At 32.0% G+C, this 27,085-nt stretch overlaps 1 protein-coding gene across 1 annotated transcript in view; it reads right to left on the reverse strand.

Annotated features, from left to right (window-relative positions):
* Smp_167010 (putative talin) overlaps window positions 1-27,085 on the reverse strand; it is a 104,654-nt gene that overhangs the window by 27,979 nt on the left and 49,590 nt on the right. Inside the window, 14 exon segments of the mRNA XM_018795860.1 lie at window positions 1,473-1,513; window positions 4,351-4,560; window positions 5,367-5,477; window positions 6,267-6,566; window positions 9,110-9,476; window positions 11,319-11,632; window positions 13,259-13,522; window positions 15,552-15,835; window positions 17,015-17,324; window positions 18,238-18,576; window positions 20,665-20,799; window positions 23,935-24,156; window positions 25,289-25,534; window positions 26,875-27,081. Coding sequence (XP_018650130.1) covers window positions 1,473-1,513; window positions 4,351-4,560; window positions 5,367-5,477; window positions 6,267-6,566; window positions 9,110-9,476; window positions 11,319-11,632; window positions 13,259-13,522; window positions 15,552-15,835; window positions 17,015-17,324; window positions 18,238-18,576; window positions 20,665-20,799; window positions 23,935-24,156; window positions 25,289-25,534; window positions 26,875-27,081 — 3,350 coding nt within the window.

Here is a 27,085-nt window from a genome sequence, read left to right on the forward strand (position 1 = left end):
AGCGACAAGTTTAACACTGACAACGACATCAATTTATAGTGAAAATAACGTTTAGTTGAACAGGTTACCACTAAATCATCAATAGAAACGGTGAACATGAATTATCATTTATGTTCATATGTGTATTACTAAACATTTTGTGTGTGTTTAAATTAGGATTACAAGTGTATTCCTATTTATAATCATTAACAAAGGCTATGTATGCATGCATAGATACATGAACATTATTACTATTTTCTGTTTCTAACATTTATTGCTTTCTACAAAATTAGAATAAAAGTAATTCATCTTATTGAGAGAATTCAGAACTATAATTCCATAGTTATACAACATACATAGATAGATTTTCTTTTGATAATTATGATAACATCAAAATGTTTAAAAAAGAATATAGTAGCTTATATTCATTAATAAAGCTATTATGGCTTCGAAAAGTAACTTAATTGAAAAGAAAACTAAGTCACTGACTACAAGTATAAACTTGAACATTATTTATTTACACCTACTATCCTTTATAGGGCATACGCCGCCTATCACAGATTTCCAACTAACTTTGTTCTGGGCCAACCTTCCCAAATGATATTCATTCTTTTGATGTATGCCTCTGCAATATGTTCATTAATCTACCTCCTTGTCAGCTAGCATTTGCATTAAATTCTGTTTGTTTATCGATGATAATGCTCAGATTTGTAGAAGCTTCCACCTCTTCCAGAGCTTCACCATCGATTGAGATTTGGTTTCTGCTCACTAATTTATTTCAAGATCTTGCCTTTTCCCTTATGAAAGTTTAGGCTTACGTCTATAGAGGTCACTGCTATACTGGCTGACTTGATCTGCATTTGTTGCCATGTATCAGTATCGGATAAAAGGGTTAAGTTATTTTTAAAGTTCAAATCGTCCAGCTGCGTCCAAGCTGTTCATCGTATTCTATGCATCTCCTGAGATATGAAGGTCTTCATTAAGTCACGATAACGAGATGGGAGTGTAAAAACAAATCTCAGGGTAGCAGACGAAGTAATAGTGTCAGCGGTAGTTGAAAACATACCAGTACATCTTAGTTATAAAGTCACAACATTTCGCGGGCTGATGGCACAACATGGTATGGTTGCTCATGGTTTTCCTTCATACTACTCCCACATCAACAAACATTGCGCATAGAGGTAGGAGAAAATAACTGACTCGAGCTGAAGATATGGACCGTTGGATTCCGATTTATTGGTTTGACGATGCCATAATCGTTGAGAGATCTTGAAAATCCTCAGTATCATTTGTTGTGGGATCACAAGTACAGATTGCTACAGAGTCCTCAATTATAACAATAGCCACTGTTTTGTCCCACCAGGCTTATTTTGATTGTTCTCAGGATATTGTCAGTCATTATTGGAAAACTTGTATAAGATCCCAATTAAAAGTCAAAACAGCTAATAAAATCTCACGTTCCTTCAAACGAAGATATTATAAAACATACTGACTTTGTGAATAAACCTATTAAATCATGTTCCATGGAAGTTAACTAAAACAGCAATAACACAAAAACAAATTTATCTAATATTTCACACCAGCGATAATACAGTACTCTACAACTACAAAATTACTTACCGTAAAGTACTCAGTAGATTTAAACAAGATTCATGTAAATTATGTCGACCATCTTCAAAATTAGATAAACCAGTTCTATCATTATTGGCATTATTATTATTATTATTTAAGTCTCCATTTAATTTTGCTTGTATATTCTGACAATGGTTATCAATTATTTGACGACTACAATCGATTAGATTTGCAATACATTTGGCAACAGTTTGTCCACATTTTAATACAGGTACTTGAAGCTTATATGTTGATCATGCGTATATGAAAAAGTTAAAGACAAGTGAGGAAAAAAACAGTGAAGGATATCTTGAACGTGTATATATATATATATATATATATATATATATATCACATAAACAGGTAATAAACAAGAAATCAATCCTAAAAACAGTTTTGAAATGAATAGAAAAATACATTGTAATTATTTATATGAAATACTAATTATGACTGCGTCACATTATAGGATGATCATTACTAAAGTAATCTAAGATAGTTAACTAATTCACTGTAAATAACAAGAGAGGGATAGAGATGTTTAAAAATTCTATAGATAAAATTAGTAACCATTCGATTTCAGATTCATCTTTGATATTGTTTTTAAACAAGATCAAACATTGTTATCAGTCGCTTTGTTTAAATAGAATTGTAGATTATAAATAGATGTAGATATTATATACAGACGAGAATACATGAATGGTAACCGTTAGAAATTACTTAAGGACTAACATTATACGTATATTCTTATTGTATGACTATTAAGCGACTACAATATATGCATATTTATATTCCTCTCATTATAAGCTTTTGTTTGGCCTATTTACTATTATCAAAGGATTTACTATTCTTGAGATATTCCCAATTTATTAGTAACAGTTTCTCACAATCAGACACTTTTGGCTAGATCTTCTACAAATGTTATTTTCTATCGTATGGTGTAATGGGTCCTGAGTTGTTTTTATGTAAACCCTGTATGTTTGAAATATATGATTCATATCGCAGGGGCTGAAATTGGCGTTCTGGACTTGACAGGCAAGGCTAGGCGGAAAAAGCACCAATCGGGACTCTAGGTCGCTCATATTGGTGTATGCGTCATTAGTTTGGTTGTATAAGTCAGAGTATCTTAATTGGCAATCGTATTTCGTGATATCGTATAGGATAAGAATACAACAGTAGACAAGTTTCAATGTGATCACTGATATTAAAAGCGCCGATCTTCATTTTCATCTAGTGAAAAACACCTTAAAATTGAAGTGTAATATTATGTGAATTGATTGAATTCGAAGTTGTATCGTTAGAAGTCAATTTAAAGTGGCTCTAAAAGGTAAGAGTCAATCGAGAGACCTGAATGTTCTGAATCCCCAACGGTGAGAAGTCTCACACCAAGACAAAACAATTGTTCAGTACTTGTTGATTTTATTTTAACGACAGAGATTAAACAGTTACAAATATAACGTACAAAAATATTTGCTAAAGGCTATACATTCTTTCACAGTTTGGACAAATAAATTTTAATAAAGTGTGTTAAGTATTTCTTTTATAGTGCATATGTTCTTTTTTTGAAGATCTTTGGATACTCAACATGATATTGACTTATATAAATATGTAATAGAGTTCGTCTAAACTACAAATCTGAACATAGCGTTATCTTAATAATTAGTCTTAAACTATATACTGTTTTACCCATAACAAACAGTTTAGAAATTAAGTAATATTTCAGAGCTCAAGTAGGCAAATAATGAGTACTTTGGTTAAAACTATTCATACATAGATTTATTCATTCATAACTGATTGAAAAAGAAATGTGTTGCTAGGTCGTATAAATTCAATGGGAAAAGAGTTCAGACGAGGCATAATAAACACACAAACAAACATGTGATATATATTTCCAATCCGATGAGTCATGAGACAAACACATTACCGCAGTGTATCCACCCTAGCATACATTCATCCATCAATCAGGGAGTGAGTCACTAAAAAACAAAAGGATTAGCGACAATTGCTGATATACCAGTTTTTTTATGCATGAAAGTGAAGATCAAACCCACTAACTGGGACTTATAAAGAAAAAAAATTATTTATGACTACTTAGGTAGAACATTTTAAAAATCCTTAAGTAGAGAATGTATTTTGAGCTCAGATGTTCAATGTAATATAAACTCAGTGTAAGGAATCATACAGTTTACAAAGCCTTACCAAAACATCAGAGCTACAAACTGTAGCAGCTATAGTGTGGTCTACTTATATCCATATAAGTAGTATATGGTGTTGGTCAGACATAGAATGTATTTTGGCAGAAGTCCGATGAGGGAAGAACTGAAATGAAGCGCAATCGGTAGGAAAATGCACGAACAATGGAATTAGAGAAGAAACTGTGAAGATTGAGACTGTTGGTTGTTAATTTGCAAATTAACTGTCCATTGTATGGTTATTAGAATTTATTGAGATAGTCTGTAATGTTTGCTTAAATACATTCGATTGTCCCCAACCAGTGTTCTGTTCACTACAATAGGACTAGTGATACTTTAGCAAAGTACTAATGTCTACAAACAGAAGATTTATTTGTCAAAGATAACAATTTCTTTCATTATTCAACATCATTTCAAAGAAGGTCAGATCAGATATTAAAGACGGAGTATAGACAACAGTTGATAAATTCGGAAAGAAAATTATTACGAATTACGGTCAAATAATAATCATCTTACATGCAGACAAACAACACAATACAATGAAATATTGTTATTAATGTTGACAACATACCTCATAAGTTTCTTCAGCTAAATGAGCAGGTGAACCGGCAGCATCACGAAGTAACAAATCAATATATTGATCAACATCAACTTCTAGTATAGATGATGCTGAGCATAGTTTTTGAATTATATCGGTCGTACCAGATGTTGGATTTGTGCTACGTGAAGTTTTAATTATATTAAATATAGAAGCAGCTGATCGTGCAACATGTTCTAATGACTGTAGATGAATATATAAAATGAATAATAAACTATTAAACACGATTATATTATAAATAGTAAGTGACGAGGCGAATAGTGACTCAATAAATTGTAGTGCGAATGTCATATTAAACTGATTTTATCTTCAATCGTGTGTGATATGTATTGACATATTAAGCAGGACTATAGGTACTTAATTGTGTAATACTGTAAATATGCATTCACAGAGTAAGTTATTGAATTATAATTGTTAAATCCAAATTAATTCGATTAAGAAAAATGAGATTTCATGGTAGCCGATGAACAAAAATAGGTTCATATACCATTCGTTCCTTCAAGATCCTGTAGCCCATGTGCACCATTGGTTTGAAATCAGGGTTTTGCAACTCTCCAACACTCCAACAGCGAGAAGGTGAGCGAAACGTCCCTGACAGTGGCTATATACTCGCGGTCACATGAACGTATCACGAAAGGGAGGGTTCTCTTTTCTCACTCTCAACTGTACCAAAGCATTTAATTTTATATAACATGGAATACAATAAATGTGATCGATAACTCAGTAGTTTATCGAAACTAACTTAAAGTACAGTGAGTAAAGTCCTTAGTTAGGTATTAGACAAACTTTTGAGATAAATGACTCTGCATTCTAGACTTCTTCAGAATCCCTACATGTTATATTACCATTAAATTGTCCTTGATAACTTGAGATTGTATAAAATGCTCGAAACACATATACACAACAATCAAAACATCCCATATGTAATTTCGGATGTATGCCTTATTATCATACCAATAATACAAATTCATTACATAAAAAGTACTTACATCAGCTAGACGTCTTTTTTCAGATAAATTTTTGATTTCAGACAAATAAGGCCGTGTTGTTTGACATAATTGTGTAGCTCTTTGTGCTAAATGATTAGCAGTAGCTAAAATCTACAAATCAATAAAAAAGGCGATGATTATTAGAAAATGCAACAAAATTTCTTCAGAAATACAACTGTAGATCGAAAAATCACAGAATGAATCACTGTCATGCAACAATAAAACGGTAACAATAGTACCATATTTCCGCATTGGCTCTCTCTAATAAGCCAGCTTTACCAATTATTTCATTCACAGTAAAATAAATATTGTTAGTTTATCAATTCCATGTTTCCTCATTAAGACCTATTCGATGCTTTACTTCTGTTGTGTTATACATTACATGACTATTGTGAAATGACAAAAGTGAAAATGGATAAAAAAAATACGATCAAGTAGTTCATATAGTGAATAGAACTAAGAAACATACTTCATTAATTGTTCTTTAGTCAGGCATGGGATCGGTAGCTACTTAGTAATCGACAACAACGACACATATGAAACTTGGTAAATGTTGCTTGGCTGAATTAAATCCTTTGAAAATTTAAAAGTGATTTTGGAAGTAAACAGAATGATGTGTTAATGTATTACTGACAACAAGATTCCTTGATAACTTGGAAAGAACAAAGATCAATTGTCAATTAACAAATTGAGCTAGATGATTCAACACTAATTTACTGGAGAAGTGATTAGCCGTTTGTGAAAAAAACTGTGGCCCTATAGCTATATAAATTAATCACTAAATAAATAGTATTTTGCCAGTGACTGATACCTTTTTTATTATCGACAAGCGTATAATGTGAAAAATACTCAAAAATCAATAATCAAAACGTTTCCTAATCCGTTTAAAAATAAACATACTTCTAAAGACGGAAGTTCTTTGGATGAAGCTTCATTTTGAGATTGGCATATTTCGCTAACACTTTTACGAATAGCTGCTACATGATCATGTATCGTAGTTAATTGATCAGATGATCTGAAGCGAGTCACATGACCTGGTCGTGAAGCTGGATGTGCTGCAGCAATCAGATAAGCAGCTTGATAAGTAATTTGTACTAAATGGTTAGTAACTTGTGCTAAACCTTTGACAGATTGGATGAATAATCCAGCTTTATTATCACTTATAGATGATGGAATTACATTTAAATGTGCATTAAATTCCTTAAATCAATTAATTCAAAGATAAATAATACAAATGTTAAATCATATTCACTACTTAAAATGTAATGTTGATAAAAAACAAAGATAATACGAAGAAAAATTTCATTTCAATGTGATAAATTCTGTCTGCATGAAAGTTAGACGAATCTGTACCAATGATACAATCGTTTTAGAAGTTTATAGACATCAGGTACTCATTAACAATGGATATTCACCTAGATTCATTGAAAAAATTCTGAAGCGTAAACAACAACGCGAAAGAGTATCCATAGCACTAAAGTGGACTTTCTTAATAGAAATTCCGTTTAAAGGAGATACTGCAACAGGGAGCTTGGAAAATAGACTTTGGAAGTCTCTGAGAGAAAACATTTCATTGGGCTGAACCTTTTACAGTCTTCTTTAGTCGGACTATGATTCTTAGTTGTATGAAGGACGATCTCTCTCTTTGGACCAAATCAGTTGGAAACTACGACTTCGCTTCATCATGTACAACAGGTTATATTGGCACCACAAAGCGAGTTCTTTCGGAACGCGCCTTCGAACATTACTCTGGTTGTCCATTTAAAGGACTGAAAAAGTCAATCAAAAGTTCAATTCTGAAACACCTAGCTGATTCTAGTCACTTTCCTTCACCTGAACCCTTCTTAAAAATTATTCAATCAGCCTGAAGAATCAGTTCTAAAGGAATGCAAATAAAAAACTTATGTACACCAGAGGACATAGCTACCTACTAATTCAAGCCTAACTTTTGCGTACGAAAGCAGTATCTTCAATTCCTTATTCTTCCATGATTTTAACTTACGCCTGTTACCCCTCGTAGAGGAGCATAAGCCGCCCACCAGCATTCTCCATCCAACTCTGTCCTGGGCAACTCTTTCCAGTTGTTATTCATCCTTTTCATATTTGATTCTATTTCCCGACGTAATGTGTTCTTTGGCTTTCCTCTTTTCCACTTCCCTTCCGGATTCCAAGTTAACACTTGCCTCGTGATGCAGTTTGGTGATTTTCTTAATGTAGGTCCGATCCAATTCCAACGTCTTTTCCTAATTTCCTCTTCAGCTGGAAGTTGATTTGTCCTCTCCCATAAAACGCTCTTGCTGATAGTATCCGGCCAGTGAATGTTGAGTATTTCGTGAAGACAACTGTTTATAAATATTTGTACCTTCTTGACGATGGATGTAGTAGTTCTCCACGTTTCAGCTCCATAGAGTAGGACTGTCTTGACGCCCATTCCATGGTTTTAAGCTTCCTCTATATTTTCCATAATATATGGGTTTTCTTATACTCCTTTCCAATTATTTTCCACAACTATTAATTAGCCTGCATTATCACAACTCTCATTAGTTCTTCTTTTAATAGGTATCATCAAGTGGACAAATACCTTCATTATACGATGGGGAAGTACAACATAACTTCATACAATATCTCAATTTTGTGAACAACTGATGACGTGATACTGTAATGGCTGGCCCTATGTTGAGTAACACTTAATTGAAGTGAGTTGGCTCACACGTCTTCCCCACCACGCGTAATTTCACTTCGCTCCCTTTTTTTCGCTTCGTTTCTCCGATCGTTTGTGTGGATCAAAGATTGTATGAGATACACTTATTAGAAGTACATTCTCGCACTTGACTTATCTAATTCCACTACTCGCTAACGCGATTTCAGTCGATGATCATAAATGAGGATTGACGAAATGTATAAGTTGATAACGATAATCACACGATCAAATTGGAGTCAGATATTCCAGATTTAATAGCTGTCAGTATTCACTAATGTACTGCTCTGAAATGTATGGTGTTTATCGACGCTTTTTGACGAAACATATACCTAGTAAAAGTCTACTTACATTTACATAAACTTCATTGTTATGATAAACTGTACAGTCAATCCGATCTGCCATTATAAAAGGAAACCTGGATCCTTTCCGACAACAATAACCAAATCAAACAATGAGCACAGAATAATTTTGAAAATTGTTGACTTACGCGACCAATCAATAAATAATGAAGAAAACGACCAGTGAAACTGGTAAACTTATGAGAGTACATATAAAGACTATAAGACATATCTGTTGATGAGCAGCAGTTCACTATGGGTGTTCTATACGTTCGAGTGCCGTCGGTTGTGTATCATATTCTGCGTTAATCAAGTAGAGGACTTGACATCATTGACTGTTAGAATGACACATATCAGTAGATGAAGGTTTCCGGATTTGGGACTGAGAGTTAGTCATAATCTATGATGGGGAAATTAGAATGAGATAGCTCGAAATCGGTCACAGCAACACAGATTTACTTACACTATTTTCCTACAAATAATAAATCTACAGTCAATTCAATGCCCAATGGTCTAGAGCACATAGTTTAAAAAAAAAGTAATAACAATTAGTGAATGACGAATATTATTCTAGAAAAGATCAATATGCTTCAAATAAATGAATAAATTTAGTAAAGAAGCATTATAACTAATAAATACTCCATATTACAATTTAGATTTGTTATTTTATTTAGCAATAAAGTCAAGCAAACTACACATCTTACCTTATCAATATCGCATACTGTATCACAACATTGAGGATAATTCAAATCATTGATTGGTAAGAGTATAGGACAAAACGTGCTATTCCTATCTGCTGTTTCAGAAGACTTCCCTTTATCTTCATTGTATACATTTGGGTGTATCAAGCTATCTAATCGATGAAGTAATACATCACATTGATTACGCATATGCATAAATGTTTCAGTCAGTTTGGCTTCATTTTCATTATTACTGTAGTTGTTTATAGTTATTTGACTGCTATCATCATCATCATTTTGTTCAACACCATCATCAATACGAGATGAAAATGCTTGTTCTTTAGATAACATGGCCTTTTGATCTAATTCTAGAGCCCAATCTCTTAATTTCCTATGTAATAAATCAATCAATATAGAAATATACAGTAAGATGTTAACAGTTGACAGTTCAAAACAAAATGTTTGCAACAGTATGAGGCAAGTTAGTGAAAAAACCGATTACAAACATGTCAATATAGATATATTAGCGATTGTAAAATCTTATACACTAAACGCTAGACAAATATCCATATAAGAACAGTGATATTTCATACTTTAAATTTTGAAATCAACAAATAGTAAGTTTTATTCAAGGTGCTCCTACTTAGCAAACAAAACCTAATATGAACAAATTATAGTCAAATTGACTTAATCTGAAAAGAGTAAGTGATCAGGTAATTGGTTGTTCGTCAGTAAAATCACCTAGCTTGTTGCATCATTGATAAGTGGCCTTCAGGGAGCTAAGCTGGCAATAGAATTCTGATCCGCGTCATTGATTATCATATTCAGAGAAATTAGGACTCAGGTCTACTTTAGCCTATTACTGCTGTTGGGAAAAAGACCCCCTAACAAAGATATTCAGAGCATAGCTGATTATATTCCTTAATTAAAGAAACCATTTACTTCAACACGAAGATTAACAGAGAAATTAGATCACCAATAAGAATAACGAATGTGAATGAGTACCAATGGATAATCCAAGAATACAGAATGTGCAAACAGAGTGTTGAAATAATCTGGCAGAGTTTACAACTCCATGTCTTGTTTACTGGTTGGATGAACACACACTCAAAATATATATCATTCATTAAAAGTTAACATTAGTTTTTTTACCACTTCTAAACTTGGAGACATGATTCAATTAAAAGCTTAAAAATAAAATATTTTTGTCTTACGTATAATAAAGTGATAAATTTGACGATAACATCTCTAATTGGGGCTTTTAAACAATGATACGCTAGCTGTAAAGCATAAAGGTCTTCAGTTCAATCTACAGCAGGGTTATTTATTAGCTGTGAACTAATGAGAAGTTTCAAAGTCAGAAAAAAACAGTCGTCCATTATTTCTTAATTTTCAAAAATTAGATAGCTAAGGCCAACTTATGATATACACAAGATTACGATTGATGGACACGTATATGCATAAAATGAAACGAATAAATTTAATTTACAAACCAAGAAAATTAGAACATTTAACAAAAATTATCTTGTTTAATTAGTTATTCATTACCCTTCGTGATATTAATCAGTTTTTAATTTTGCCGAATTGTTAATGAATTCAATGGTTTAAACAAAGCCTTTAATTGAATAATGAACTAAATTCAGTTTTGGCCACACGATCATAAATGTGGATAAGTAAGGTTTTTGAATCACAGATTATAAAGGTATATATATATAGACTGCAATTTAGACAGACTAGCTATAATGTATGCAAATAAATTTGTGAAATGTTTACTTATGCTTAAAATGTCAAAAAACGGATTAGATAGATTAAAAAACGAATAAACAGAATTAGTTTTTCTTTCGATTTTTTCTTTGATCAAACAAAAAAAATTGAAGTGATCACTTAGATTAAAGTCATCATTAATAGGACTGAGATGTATTGCTAAATGTTCTTTGGAAATTAAAGTTGTTTTGAAGATTTGACAGTACAATTGTCAGACAACTGTTTTCACAGTACTGGACGGCGCACTATCGTGGACTGTTTAAAGTAAGGCATTAACACCGTCCAAAGTTTTCTCACTGATTTAGAGGTTAGACGTTCGCTCACTGCCCGGGAGTCTCATACTGGAACAGAAAAACGTTCAGTGTTCACATTTTTACGGATAATTTAAAAAGTAATCAAACGAAACGTCGGATAATATTATAAAGTCGGAAAAAATAATATTAACCACAATAAAAATCAAGCTGCTTACAACAACGACTTAGCAAGTGTTAAGTTTGCTGACGGTATACTAGAATCATTTTGACTTGACTCTAAAGTACGCATTGCATATTGTAGTCCATAAGCAACAGGTTCAGCTGCTTGATTAAAATTGTTTAATAGATGACCAATAGAACGTAGTTGTGCGCTACGATAACCAGCAGCACGTACTACATCAGCTACGGCACTAGTTAATCGATCAGCTATGCAGGCTAATAAAATTAGATTACTATGTGAACCGAATGATGATTCAATTTGTGAAGGTTTCATTTTACCAGAAACTTCGTAACTAACACTTAAACAAGTCTAAAATAAAGTAAGAAAAATAGAAAAACCATATATAGTTAGTAGGAAATATGTATAAATTATACAATCATCGAAATCTTGCAAAAACTATAAACGCATTGAATAACTTTGGAATACTATTAGTATATTCACTTTTATACAACTATCCCCAATAATATATCTACACTGTCATTTGCTTGTTTTAATGAACTGACAACTAATTTACATGGTTCGACATTATACAATAAGACGATTGAGTGATTGTAAGATATTACTGTGTTAGTGAAACAATGGAAATTCACCTGCTGCTATCGTCATAAAACACTACCTTCAGTGACTTCGATATGTTTTACGAGTGTGATACCTCCGGTTTTTATATAACGCATTATTTTATGATATTTGGGCTGCGGAGGGGAGATAAAGTAAAGTAAGCAGCTTCGTTTTATCAAGAGTACTAGCACTCAAGAGAAGAGAATGATACAATTCAACCGAAATAACAATTTGATGGGAAGATCAGTTTTATACTGAAACCGAAAAAAGTGCCAAATATTGAACTAACTCGATAAAATTTGTTAATCATGCAGTCACCACAATATCGGCACTTTCGCTAATTGCTGTAATAATTCAGTAATTTTCACTTCTCAATAAATATCCACTCAATTGTACAAAACTTGAAGTTTATACAAAAGGGAATTTATTAATGGTTCAATCCTATATTTAATTGATGGGGGGAGAGAAATGTATAATTAAAATTTCTCAAGCAAACATGTTAATTATGCAAATAAATATTTTAAATTTCAAAGATAATTTGCAGTAAAGAGAAGTATTCAGATAAGACAGATAATAAGTGCGATAGGACAAATGAATCGATTTTATTATTATAATAGGTAATTACTCGAACAATTACTTTCAACCATCTGATAGACAAACACATAATGGTGATTCCCTTAAACTGGTGTCTTCATTTCATATTACTTGATAGAATCCGAACAATCTCAAGTTCTATACAAACCAGACAGAGATTAATACTTACTCATCAGGTAGTATAAGTATTTCAATCCTACAAGAAATCAGTGGTAACGTCCATGACTGTAACAATGAATATAGGGGATTTCGGCTCCACATGACCCACTAGTTCCCTTAGTATTGAAGAAAAGCCTTGGTGACAAGTACAAATTAGAACCAAACCTAGGTGTAACGTATCCTGTAAAGTCCTTCAACTACTTAGTGTTAATAAACGTCAAGGACAATTAAGTTTTCAATCTAATAGATCAAAATATATCTCACTTCCAAAAGAACATTTTTTGGCAATAAAGACAAAAATATTTTGATTGTCAAACAGAAACAAAACAACATTTATACTTCTAAAATCCATCAGATAGTAAAATGAATAAGTGTTTTTTTACTCTAAAAGAAAATTATTTGCACTGTCAATTCAGAAAGCTGAATATCTATACAGAACTGAAAACTTTTATTTGTCTATTTTTCTCTTTATCCTTTTATAAATATTTATCTCACTAAAATAAAAAAGAGACTAACCATTCATCTGTGAACTTGAGTTATAAACAGATTGAGTTGGGTCTATTTATCTTACTAATAACAAAACAATGTAAAAAGCCAACTGAAAATAATCATGATTAAACTTACACGGGCAAGTTGTTTAGCTGTTTCACTCATTTGTTCATAAATATCTACAAGTGGTAGATTTGATGAACGCATAGGTATGGCTGGAGGTGATAATTCATATGAAGATAATTGATCAGAATCAGATTTTTGGCTATTAGTTAATTCTAAAGTTTCATTTGTTGACATTTCCACTATTCTAGAAGCATCGTGAAGTAGTGCGAATAGGCGTCTTACAGTCACTTCACCAGGAATATAACCTAATACTGCATTAATTGATGTATTCAACTGTTTAAAGATTACAAACAAAAAATATCATTAAAAGTGAGAGATAAACATAATAATGCGTTCACAATTCAGCATATTTTGAACAAGCATAGATTATGCAAAAAATGTGTGTATCAGGAGACATGTTTAAGTCAAAAATAAATCCTTTACTATATAAATCCAGTCAAGAGTATCGAAAACGGAATGATTCCATTCATTATCAATAATGATATAAACAACAGCTCCGTTTAACAAGTTAATATCTATCTGAACTGAATCGACTAGTGGATAGCTAGCCGAGCGTCTGCAGCAGAAATACTAGGTTCGAGTCCTGGTAGGAGAAATTAACATCGAAATCCAAATACACTCAGCCAAAGAGTTCTAAATAGGATGAAACAAGCGTCTATAATTTCATCGCTAGTCTAAATCCATATATTTTATAATAATAACTAACATCATTCTTGTTAGTATTACTACATTACGAAGTCATATTATTCATAAATCATTATTATTACCAATAAGCTTAACTGTTAATAAATACAAATCTGAACTGAGAAGTAGAAAAGAAGTACTTAAACAACATTAATTAAATTTCATTTAAACTACACGATTATGTTCAGTAACTAGTACAGTATTGACAGAATATCAATCGCTCCAATTATTAGATAATACTGAGTTACAGTGATTGAATAATTGCATAGACGTTTGTCACAAAATGAGGACAAATGCGAAATTGCAATTTTAAAAAAAAAGAATTAATATTTCAGTGAACTGATCAGAGACAAAGGAACGAGGATATCGAAATAATGTTTCTTCCATTTAATAAACAACTTTAACAATGTTTGGACAAATATACAAACTGATTTTATATTCACAGGTTATTATAAACTCTTGGAAGCAAAGCCATAGAAAAAGATTCATTTGCTGAACCAATCACTTTATAATTATTTCTATTATTTATCACGAAAGTAAGACAAAAGCGGAAAATGACGTATAAACCAGTCCAATTGTTTTAAATGGTGACATTTTAGAATTATATCCATAAGCAAATCTATTTTTGTATTTTGATAGGCATCTTTGTCAAATTGGCTGTGTAATTGAAACTAAGCACTACACACCAGGCTGTGGAATGGACAAAATAAGGCGTTGATTAGCAAATAATTGACATGTAATAATTTATCTCAATTTGTAAATCTCAGACATTTAGAGAGAATAAAAGAAGTCACTGTTCATAATGCTTACGATCGGAACATGAGTTTATGCTGATTGATGAATTACATAGATAAAAAAATAAAGTGAACTGAAGTGGCGAGACGTAATATAAAAGAAGCAATTCAATATTAACAATAAAACGATTTAGAAAATTACATGTGACCCGATACTACTTCACTCTTTATAGTCAAAGCTGATAGATAAAAGGTTAATTTTATAATAAAATATTTCTGGGTTACAGAAACACACTATTTAAATCCAGTAATTATTTTACTACGAACACCTATGTAGGTGTGAGGTATAGTGGTTGAAACATTCAGTCAGTCTAAACGTATTTACATAGATTCACGTTGTTATAACCCATCAGCACAAACAGATGCAATTGTCAGGCCAAATTCCAGAACAGTAGAGATAGTCTCAGTATGAGTGGTGATTGAAAAGATTAGGGATCGAAGATACGATTCAAGAAAATGTAAATAAGTGAAATAAAAATACCAAAAAAAGTTATTAGGAATTATGAAGCTCAGAATTTGGGGGAAGATAGAGAATGGATACATTCAAATATCACAGGTTTAAAACCTAAAACACCTATATTGATCTATGCAACCTAAGAAGCATTAGTATCACTCTGATGTATCAATACATTAGTGGTAACCAACATAATACTAAGCAAAAATGTGCATCAACACAAATTTTCACAGTATAGCAGCACAGAGAAACGAATTTAACGCAAACAATTTAGCATAAATACGAGTGTGAATCGCATTATGAAAAGTTGATCATTTAACAAACATCGATCTACAAGTAATAATAAATGATTAAAACGATTAATACTCACCTGATCAGCAGTCACTCCAGCATCTTGCAGTTCATCATCAGGAATAGTCGTCTGTGAATTATGTCTTAGTGCCCATGTAATAAGTTGACCACAGGCAACAAGACATGTTTCAGCTATTGACATTAAATTCTGATGCATAAAATTTGCAGTCATTTGAGTTTGCTGTTCTGAATTTGTTAGACTTGAATTAGTATTATTCTGTTCTATCAGGTTAGAACAAACAGATATACTGCTTTGACGTTTTGATGCGACACCGTGTGATACATTGATGACTCGAGCTAAATCTTATTTTTAAAGAAAAAAAGCCGGACAAAACAAATACAATGAGAGAATATTGAAAGTATACGCGAAATCTAACATATTTTCTGATAATAAACACACTAGTAAAAATGGGATGATGAAAAATTATGTCATCATATGAGAAAATTAAATATTTATCTAAATTAGTGAAAACTGGTTGTTTTCCAACGAATGTTTTAACAACCTTCTACTCAACTATCTGTTTACAGTAGTTTCCATTAGAAATGAGTGGTATTTGTACATCATATTTATCTACCATATCAAGGAAAGATACTTATGTTTTTAATCAGAGCAAATTTTCAGAGAATACTTTAATCCTGGTTGATGATTCTCATGAACACAGTTACCTTAAAGAAGAATATGTATATTCGCGTTGTTTTCAGTTAACGTATCTGACTGGAACAATAGTACATACTATTTGAGTAATGGTTTGTAAATCTGTTTTCTCACTAAAAAAGCTTCTATTTATGATTGTTTTTTTCAACTAAAGTGAGGTTTAAAGGTTGAGAATCTGGGACTTTCTAAATAACCAGAAAGAAAAAACAATGATTTTAATGAATGACCCCAGAGAGTGAACATTTTCTACACCCATGGCATCTATTTATGTTAATATCATATGTCAAGGGAGCTGGGGTATCGACACCATTGATCTTGTTCGATTGTGCGAAAATTCCTTTTTTTGGCAGTCATGTTATGGCTCTGATTGTCGTTAGTGCTGTGTCTAGGTATACAGCTTGTAGCTAGAACTCATAATCAGTGAGAATATATGACAAAAGGATATATGATGAATATTTTTATCAGGGTTATGTAGACAGCTGTAATTGATATTATGCTAATATTGTTGTAACGGTGAATGAACTTGTTGTAAACATTGAATAAACGGATTCCTGTGTCAGTTCGTTCACTTATTCTGGTATGGTGGTTGAAAATAGTTACTTACACTGTATATCATTTCCGATAAGAACGTGGATACTCCGACTGTGACATCATATATTGAAGTAGGCAGTAACAGACTGCGGATGTTCTTATGTTATTCAGTCAGTTTATCTGACTGTAAATAATTACAGTAATAGTTTGATAGCCGACAAAGAATAATAATAGTACATGAGTACCAAAAGACAGTATAACTCTATAGTAAAGTAATTGATTTTTTCTAAACTTACTCGAATCAACTGTTGTTGACTGAGCTGCATTATGAAAATATCTAGCTAAACTACGTATACCGCGTAGTACAGGCCCAAGGTGATACAACAATTCTTGGACAATGTTTAATCTGGATTGCATCATTTTTTTCATATTACCTTCATGATTATTACATGTCTGTTTAATACGTTCAATTAACGGAGGAAATTTATGCCAAATTTGTTCTAATTGATTATTTGAATTCATATAATTATTACTATCATCTAGAAAAGCGAATACTTGATTATAATCAGTTATTGCAGACCATAATGAAACACAGATTGAATCAAGCTGATAATATGAATAAAAATAGGTTTGGAAGAGATAACATTATAAAATGAATAAATACACTTTTTTCACAACCACGAAAAGTAGATGCCATAATAAGTGATTGAAGAGAAAACAAAACTTAATTTTTTTTGGAATTAATTGTTTAACGATTACGAAGTCAATATTTCTAAATATCTAGTTCTACTGCTACTTGGATTAATCAAAATTAAGTAATAGATGGGAGAGAAAGTAATGAGTAACATTAGAGAATTACTTCATTACAATTCATACACGTATAGATACATATATAAAGTATAAGAGCTGACTTTAAATACTTACTTATTACATATACAACTAGTAAAAGATTGTCAGCTCCAGTAGATGCGTTACAAGTTGTTGAACTAAATAGTTTAATAAGGAAGCTTTCATAGTTATTCTCAATAACATCATCATGACTTACTTAATGTATAATGGAGCTTCTGACTTCTGACCATGCGTTATTCAATCTTAAGAAATTCCTCAAAAGTGTGAGAAATACATTTAATTGGTTAACGTTTATACTGAAACTCATTAAACTCCAGGAACTGAAGTAACTATTGTTTACATGGCTCATCTATAAAACCCAGGAAACCAATAGTAATTATCAAACTTAATTAGTGCTCCAAATTCGCATGGAGGTATAGAACCGAATAACCATCTCTGTGTATGAAGTTACCTAGAAGTAAGCCCTATGTCCTATAATCAATTGCTATTTGTTTAGTGACAAAGGCTCGTAGACTGCCAAGAGTCTAGAAGTTAGTATCGCAATAATCCGATTATCAGATGTACTTACAATTTACAGTTACTTTTTAAATGAATTAACAAGAGGGAATAAATGTTATTCAGAAAAAAGTAACTGGAACAAGTAATAATAACAGATAGTTTGAAAACGTACTGTTTCATTTGGTAACAAATGATAAGACGGATCGAACAACTCTGTTCGTAACCGTTCAATAGCTGTTGATATTTTAACTAATTCGTTCGCCTCCATGTCACCAATATGATAATCTGATTCAGTTAATCCATCCGACTGTGATGTCTTTTTTCCATTCATTAAATGATATAAATCAGGAGGTTCATTGCCAAGTACAGTTTCAGAATTAGCAAAACATAAACGAAGATCAGTTAAACAAGCATGAGTGTTTCGTGTCACATCAGTTAATGCCGACTGGACACCGGAATCTTCAATTGTTGGTGCAACTGCATCAGCTGATCGCAATAAATCTTCTAGGCACTATAATACGGTTAGAGAGAAAGAATGAAGCAAAGAATTACAGGTCGATACAGGAGAACAATTATGAAATAGCACCAAAACAATAACAACAATGTGAAAGGTCATTTATCTACACTTCTTTTTACAAATAAACATTTAGGTAGAGCAGAAAGTTCATTGTTCATCAACTATTTATTAAATCAATAGAAAAGTGATGTGCACACTAGATGTGTTTTTAATAGGGGAAAAAAGTCACACTTGCATCCTTTGCATAGGTCAGATAAATAACCCCAATACAGAAAAAAAAACATCAATGAGTAATTTTATGTATATTGTAGAAAATAAAACAGGTGTTGACCTTGAACTGTAAAATATTATAAATTATTCAATGTTTCATGTAAGGATGATCGAACTAAATACGATGGACCACATTAATATAAACAGAATATAATATAAAAGTCAAATAATGAGTCATTTTCCTAATTCGATTATGGAATAAATAAGAAGTTTGGGTAAACACCTCTTCTTTTTTATTATGATCCCTTTGGCTTCAGATTACAATCAACAGAGAGAACATTAGATGTTTTTTCGCAGACTGTAGAGTAAATCCACTGATAATTGTGCAAACGATGAAATTGCAAATGTTCCAGTTACTCAACAATACAGGTTTGTTTGAATTGAGGATTTAGAAAAAAAGTATTACGAACAGTTTGCCTGTAATGAATATTGATATGTACGAATAGAGTTAATCTAATTATTGGCAACCGAGTAGAACTATTGGTTACCAAAATTACAGTGTGATCCGAAGCCAAGTACAAGATTCTTTCTGATAAATGAGTGAAATTCAATTATATAAACATTAGACAAAGCTGAGTATACAATTAATTGATATAACTGCAAATGACACTTTAGTACAAATCCTCAATGTCAATATTCCAATTCGAAATCTTTTAAAAGCAAGGAACAATAAAATAATAGGATAGAATTCGCGAATGAGCCACAAAATAATCTAAGATTCCCCTTTGTGTGTATCATTTAGAGATAAAAAATTGATCGTCGAGGAAAACAACCACATAGTCAAACGGACTGCTCCTTATTTCCTACAGAAAAAGGAACTCTCTATTTGTGTATCAACGGGCTCAATAAAAGATAACAAGTATTGAATGTATGGGGACACTTTACCTAACGCGAAATTATATGGCAGTGAAATAGTCGTAACGGCTACATATTTAGGTGTTTATTTTGGAAATACCTCCACACGAAAATAAAACGACTGGAGAAAACTGGGTAATGCTTCTTATTCTACATAAAGAGTTGTGGATATTACTGGATTCTTTTTAGTTTTATGTTACGGACAGATAAGGTCATTGATACGCATTGCTATGTAGTCGCATATTAAGATGAAGCAGCTATCCAGCGCCTCCTAGTTTTCAATGGTTGTATGACTGAAATCAGTCGTTGATGTAAAGTATCTACCAAGTCGTTGAGATCTTGCATTGTTACATTAGCAAGTTACTATTCTACTTATTGTAATTAACAGTAAAATAGGAAATATGTAGATCGTTTAGTTATAATTATATATTTTGAAATAAAATACTTAGAAATATTCACTACTAGCTAAAAGACATTATGAGATGGTGGAGAAGATTTGTAGCTCAGGTGGGTGATTTCGATGTGAGTTTGTTTGACCAAAACCATCCAACTCAGAGAACAAACCCACATCAAAAGACATTATGTTGATTAATACATCAAGCATAACATCAGAATATATTCTGGATATCTTAGTAATCAACTCCAAGTTTATTTAACCGACTCTCATGCAAATCTAAAGGTTAGTGATTTCAATCTGATGCCTTAAACAAAATACGTAAATAAAAATAGTATAAGGAAAGATAACGATAAAGGATGCTGAATTGTAATTTCTTTCTAATTTACATAATATACAATTAGATAAACTTAAGTAAATGTACTCGTTGGCCAACAAAAATATTGCGAACAAAGGCTTTCATTTTCAATACTACGTAAAACTTAGAAATCGTGAAATAGGACAAAATATTCATTTGGTAAATTGAAATAAGTTCAATAATAATAATAATAAGATTAATATACCTTCATTAAATTCTGCGATGCAGCAAGTAAATTAGCTTGATTTTTTACATCATACGGTTGAACACGAGCAATGTTACAAGATAAATTCACTTGAGGCATTACACGTTTTTGTAATTGTTCTAAATCCGAAGCCAACTAGAAATTATACATAGAAATTATCAATCATCACATAGATAAAATGGTATTTATATATCGTCAAAAATAATGTAATCCATATTTTATATCACAAACCAGAATAAGAGTAATGATAGTCTAATATGTATCAACACGGAGTCTTCATGCATATATATATATATATATATATATATATATATATATATATATGACAAAATTACATTAAATTACAATCTAGTACACGAATAAACAGTAACTAAAATAAACAAATAATCATTTAACATGAAGGTATCTCCTCAATGTCAAATTACACTTTGTTATGCTATAACTGTTCAACTGTAATTGATGCGTGTGTACATGTATATGAAGCACATATTTAAAAAAAACATAGAGTTTAAATGTATAATTTGAAACAAGTAGGGTGATGCTTAGTGTAAGACAACATTAGATCAGAGCACCAATCTTAAATGTTGAATGATAGAATAAACACATTTCAATCATAACACATGTAATTCTTTACAAGTAATAAAATAAATTTATGCCTCACCTTGTGTTTATTAATTTTGATTTCATAAGAATACATACCTGACATAATTATTTTAAGTCTGTTTACTACTTAATAATAATGATAATAATGAACTCATAGAACTATTAAATGTTATTCATTTAATATGATAGCAATGTGCAATCTTAAGTGATTTAGTACAAAAGTAGTTGTATACAATAGTAAATATGCATATGTGTATAGTCAAAACCGTTTAGCAATGAAATAGGAAATATAGTGTTTCTAGAATGAACTTAGTATTTATACAATAATGTATACAGTATATAACGATAGCCTGATTTCAGTGTAATCTATAAATGGATTTTTTTTTTACTAAGAATAATAACGACATTAGTGATCAAAGTGAAACACGTGCTGCTTAAAAATAAGAATACATACAAATATCAGTATAGGGTTGTGGAGATTATTGAGTTGAATAATTGAGATTATGAATCTATCAATGTAAGACCACCATTGAATGCCTGGAAGAACTGGACAAACGTCCCGTCCTAGTATGGGACTCCTTAACAGTGTGCACCCAAGGATGAAACGGTAGTCTGATGCTTCTAGGTTTTCAATGGTGGTCTAACTTTGGTCAGTTAATGATCTCAATTAATATATAAAAATTTCATAATCCGAAATATTATATATGCACACATCTGTAACCAGGTTGCCAACAAGAAAAATATATTGTTTTATTTCTCGTCAAGTTTGTAAAAACTAACAACATAGCAGCTGCTAAGCTTCGCGTAGTCTTTTTCAGACACCCTATCATTGGTGGATGTATCAAAGACAAGGCAAACTCTGTATTAGACCACATTACCGTTTAATTGCTCATGTGGGACAGGTAACACGGGCCACACAAACCAAGCGCTAAATAAACACACCTATGAACATTATCATGTATAGCTTTCGTGGGCGAATACAAAGCGATCAGTTCAGTCGAACAATTTGATTCAAGAGGGCATCACAGTAGGAAGAAGGATCATATTCTTAAACAGTAACTGGTAAATAAACACTTAAAGAATATGAAGGTTATGATGCTACGACAATATAAAGTTATGGTAATACTGCTGACCTTTTGGATTTTTCGATAACCAAATTCTAAAAGAATGCTTTCTGTAACTAATATTCCTTATAATGGATTGATAATCATTTACAGCCTTATGAAGAAATAAATTATTCTTCAATCTGATACGGTTACCATGAGGATTGAAAACAGAAGATAATCATTAAAACTACTATGTGACAATCGAAACCAAAACAGATAATTTGTTATTGTCATTATCGATGTAGACTTGAAACTTGCTATTCTCTTCGTCCAAATACTTGAATTTAAACAACACGTTCGGATTGCACATTATTCATTTAGAAGTGGACAATTAATTAGCTTCAACAGCCTTCATAATAATAAGGAAGAAATGAATAAAGCCCTATCATTGAAATCATGCGTCAATTGAAGCGAGACCACCATGGGAAACCTGGAAGCACTGGACGGCCGTTTCGTCCTATTTCGAGACTCCTCAGCAGTGTGCATCCACTATTCCGCCTCGAGAGATCCGAACCCAGGACTTATCAGTCTCGCGCGCGAGCGCTTAACCTCTAGACCACGGAATCGACATCCAACGGAGTTAATGTATAACTTCGACTTCTAGTGGGAAGCAGTGACCAGTGGAGTTCAATCGGGTCAGTTGTGAGATGGTAACTCAGTGAAGACAATGGTGGACGGTTGCTCAATTTCGTGGATTGGTTGAAGTCCTACAATAGGACGAAACGGCTATCTAGTGCTTCCAGGTTTTTCATGTTGGTCTCGCTTCAATTGACTGATAATTTCAACTATAAAATTACTAAAATCTCCACAAAAGTTGAATAAACTATGGATCTGCTTGTAGGTCTTTCCAGGTGATATGATCGTTACAGGCAATCGAGAGAGAAAAAGCATTAATCAATATAATATTGTCTATTTTGTTGTGACGATTGAGTTATATCGATCACATTTGAAATGTAATCGCTAGGTATAGTAGAGTGAAACGGTTTATTTTGGTATTGAACGACAAGAAGCTTTATCGATTGTTTCTATCCATCTAAATAAGTTAGAAGTTAGTGTTAAATTAAATTTCGTTACACAAGGATACTTTGCTTGGCACCATTCAAATATGGTATTACCACAAAACCCAGCATAATTGTGGCTGAAAAAAACGAATAACCACAACCTGCATCACTATTATGCTACTTAGTTGAAAAAAAGTTTCTTATGTTCCACAGCAATGCAAAAACCGAAACAATAACGCAGATAATTTTTTACTTGACATCAAACACTATCATGGAAATTTAGTGTAAAAACGAACAGTTGATAAATTGTAGTACAATCTGTACTACATGAACACTTTTTGAACTAGAACACTTCAAACAAACTAATACAACATATCTGTCCATTACATTCAACATTATTATCTATATCAAACTGATCATACCTGTTGACTGGCATTAATTATGTAATTATTATATTCCGAATATATTTTACTACTACTACTATCAGTAATAATAATAGTAGTATAAACATTTGTGTATAAACTTCTTACATGGAAAAATTAAACAATAAAATACATTACCTGATATGTATCATTTTGACAAATACGTACAACTTCTCCACCGACTGTAGCTAATGGACCTACATTATCTGCTGTAAGTCGAGTAGCGAATTCCAATCCTTTTGTAAGACGTGATCGAATAATTGGTGCAGCTGTTGCATGAGCTGTATTCACTAGATTTTCAGCTGCTATGATTACATTTTGTTGATGCTCCAATGATTGAGCATTACCATCAGCACATTCCTATAAATGATTAATTAAACCAATAAAAAAAACATAAAACGTTATATGGCAATAGAAATATTGGAGGGGGAATAAAAAATTAACCAAGACTCGACATTTATGATAAGTTAGAAGAGAATTATTCTTTAATAATTGTTTGTTCACTAGAAAAATACTTGAAATGCGTATCAAAAGTTATACCTAAAAGATTCTACTCAGGTACAACTGAAAGCACATGTTGTTTATGAATACAAACCTAACATGTTCAGATTAAAAATGATAGGGATTTGTTGTTTTGTGAGGGAATTGAACAGTGAGTTAAGATCGATATTATTATTAGTTTTATAAGAAGACAGTTATTTTACTGTAGTCTAAAATAAAAATACATGTTGTTACAAAAATTTAAGCTCTGATATATGCAAAATAGACATTGGTAACATAAAAAACACGTAAATAATACCCGAAAGAATCAAAATACAGCATTTTGTAACACCATATTTGATGTCAACCACCCTATATTAGCCATTACTTAGAGAAAAATGCGGATACATGTGGAAAGAATTAGATCTTCTAAGGATTGAGAAATGTAACAAGCTATTTTGTTTAGTTTAAGAATAAAGATGTAACCATCTAATATTTGATCATACATTATATTGATCAAACGGGTTAAACAGTATAAATATGGAACGTGTTTACAAATTAATGAAGGCGTATTCAAGTGATTTAGGCATTTGACTTTGAAACAGTATGTCCATGGTTTGAAGACCCCTTCGTCTACCTATTTTAGTTTGGAAGACGGATAGGACCGTTACCCCTCACAAAAATTGTGACTCAGACTGCTGTGTAAAAACCTGTACTTTGTAAAAATGGTACATCAAAGTAAAAGGTTTGGTTAGGGAGTTTCATTTACGTTGTCAAACACCTGATAGACACATACCTAACCACGTGAACCATCAAACAGATAAGCAACAATTTTTATAGCTAATAAATAATTTTTGAACCACCAACTATGAACCATATTGGTCGATATCTTCCATTTCTGAGTAACTGGTTCGAAATACGTTCTAATTACTAAACAAATATTTACAAGACTTTGTCTCAAATGTTAAAAAAGGAATAATCTGTTTTGATTTTCTAAGTATCATTGACATACCTGGGCAACTGATAACAAATGATAAATCTCTTTTTCTAATACATCAGCACGTTTAGCTATTTCATTAGATGGTATTCCCAATGTTGAATCCTGTTTCATTGCTTCCGAGCGTAAATCTGCCACTAAACATTCTACTGCGGATGCTAATGCATTAGCTTTACGTACAAGTAGAAGACCATCACCAACACTACCAGGTAATTGATGACTAACCGAAAGCAGATTCATAATTACAGGATCTTGGTGTGCCTAAAATTATATACTTATTATTGATAATAGCAAAAAATATGATGAAAATTAATAATTCCATGCAAAATAATAGTATTTCAACAACCTGAAATCCCAAACAGGTCATTACAGAGTTTTAAGCATTGAATCTGTAAATCTGTGAGCTGATTATTAAAATAATTATCGTCTCGAGAAATACCGAAAGAGCAGCGTCAGCTGATGAAGTCAACTACTGTCTGCATAATTCATAGTGAATACTAGTAATCAATGCTGATGATGAAAAGTTTTAAAAAGAGATTTCAAGAGATAAAGCGATCGTAGTTAATATAATTCGAGCTATATATAACAAGATAAGCTATTAATATGAAAGAAAGCTGCAAAGGGATGGCTTCTGTTGGTCCTTCACGACTCCCTGGCTGGGGTCCGAGAGATAGTGCAACACAGTGGGTGAAGACGTTATCAAATATGGCTCAGAATAGAAGCCAGTGGCGATCCTGCTTTAACGTTCTTTTACTTTCTTTATAAAAAATGGTTGTAACTTCCTTGACTGAAAGAATTCTTCTGGTTATACGTTTCCGTTTCCCTCATTATTATTCTTAATATTACACTAACATACACTAATCTGTGGTTGTTATTATTCTTCTTTATTTATTTATATGCACCTACCTTCTTTTTCTCCTCCCATTCTCATTGTTATTGTATGGAGCATATATATCTGGTGCTCCCTTGTACCAATATTTATGTGTTCAAATAAATAAATAAAATAAATAAACCGGATAGTGTATCAAGCTTTGTTCAATATCTAGACGTCTCTTTTCTATAGAAATACATCTATATACTTCAATTCGAGTGAGATAATGTAGATATTATCTATTACTAAGGTGATTAGAATGCAATTAAGGTATTGATCTAATCAGTCTTCCAATGAAAATCACATTAGATAGTCAGAAAACTGTACCATATTCATGATAAACATGAATTTAGAATATTATTACCATTAATATTAGAACTTAAGATGCCTAATGTACGATTCTATCAGGTTCTAACTTATGCGAATTGGTACATTTATCTGGGAGGGTAGTACAGTCAATCAACTGAACTTCATTTCTTATGACATAGTCAAGTAAATATTGTTGTTAAACAGTAATCCGTTATGATCACTTAATATAAAAATGTGAGGAGTAGATCAAACAAATGTTAATCTTTATTGAAGATTCCCAAAATACTTTATAACTCTAAGCATCAGCATAAGAGTCAGAGACCAAAATAAATCCAAGCATACGCAATAAACAAAGCGTGCATGAACATGCTCAAACGAGTGAAATATGATGATAAAATGTAGGAATAAAAAGAAAACCTACTTGTATCGAAGTTCCTATTAGACAATCAAGTAAATTGTCTAATTCATTATGTACAGAGTAAACACCTTCTTCCAAATCATTAACCAGTTTACAATGTACATTAAACATTTCATGATCATTTGTTAAGAATGTGGCAGCTGCCCCAGATGATGATGAATCTAATAAAGCCTTAGCTGGTAATGGTACAGCGTCTGCAGCTATTGCAACCTGT

Source organism: Schistosoma mansoni, chromosome 2, assembly GCF_000237925.1.
Source record: "Schistosoma mansoni strain Puerto Rico chromosome 2, complete genome".
Classification (NCBI taxonomy): Eukaryota; Metazoa; Platyhelminthes; class Trematoda; order Strigeidida; family Schistosomatidae; genus Schistosoma; species Schistosoma mansoni.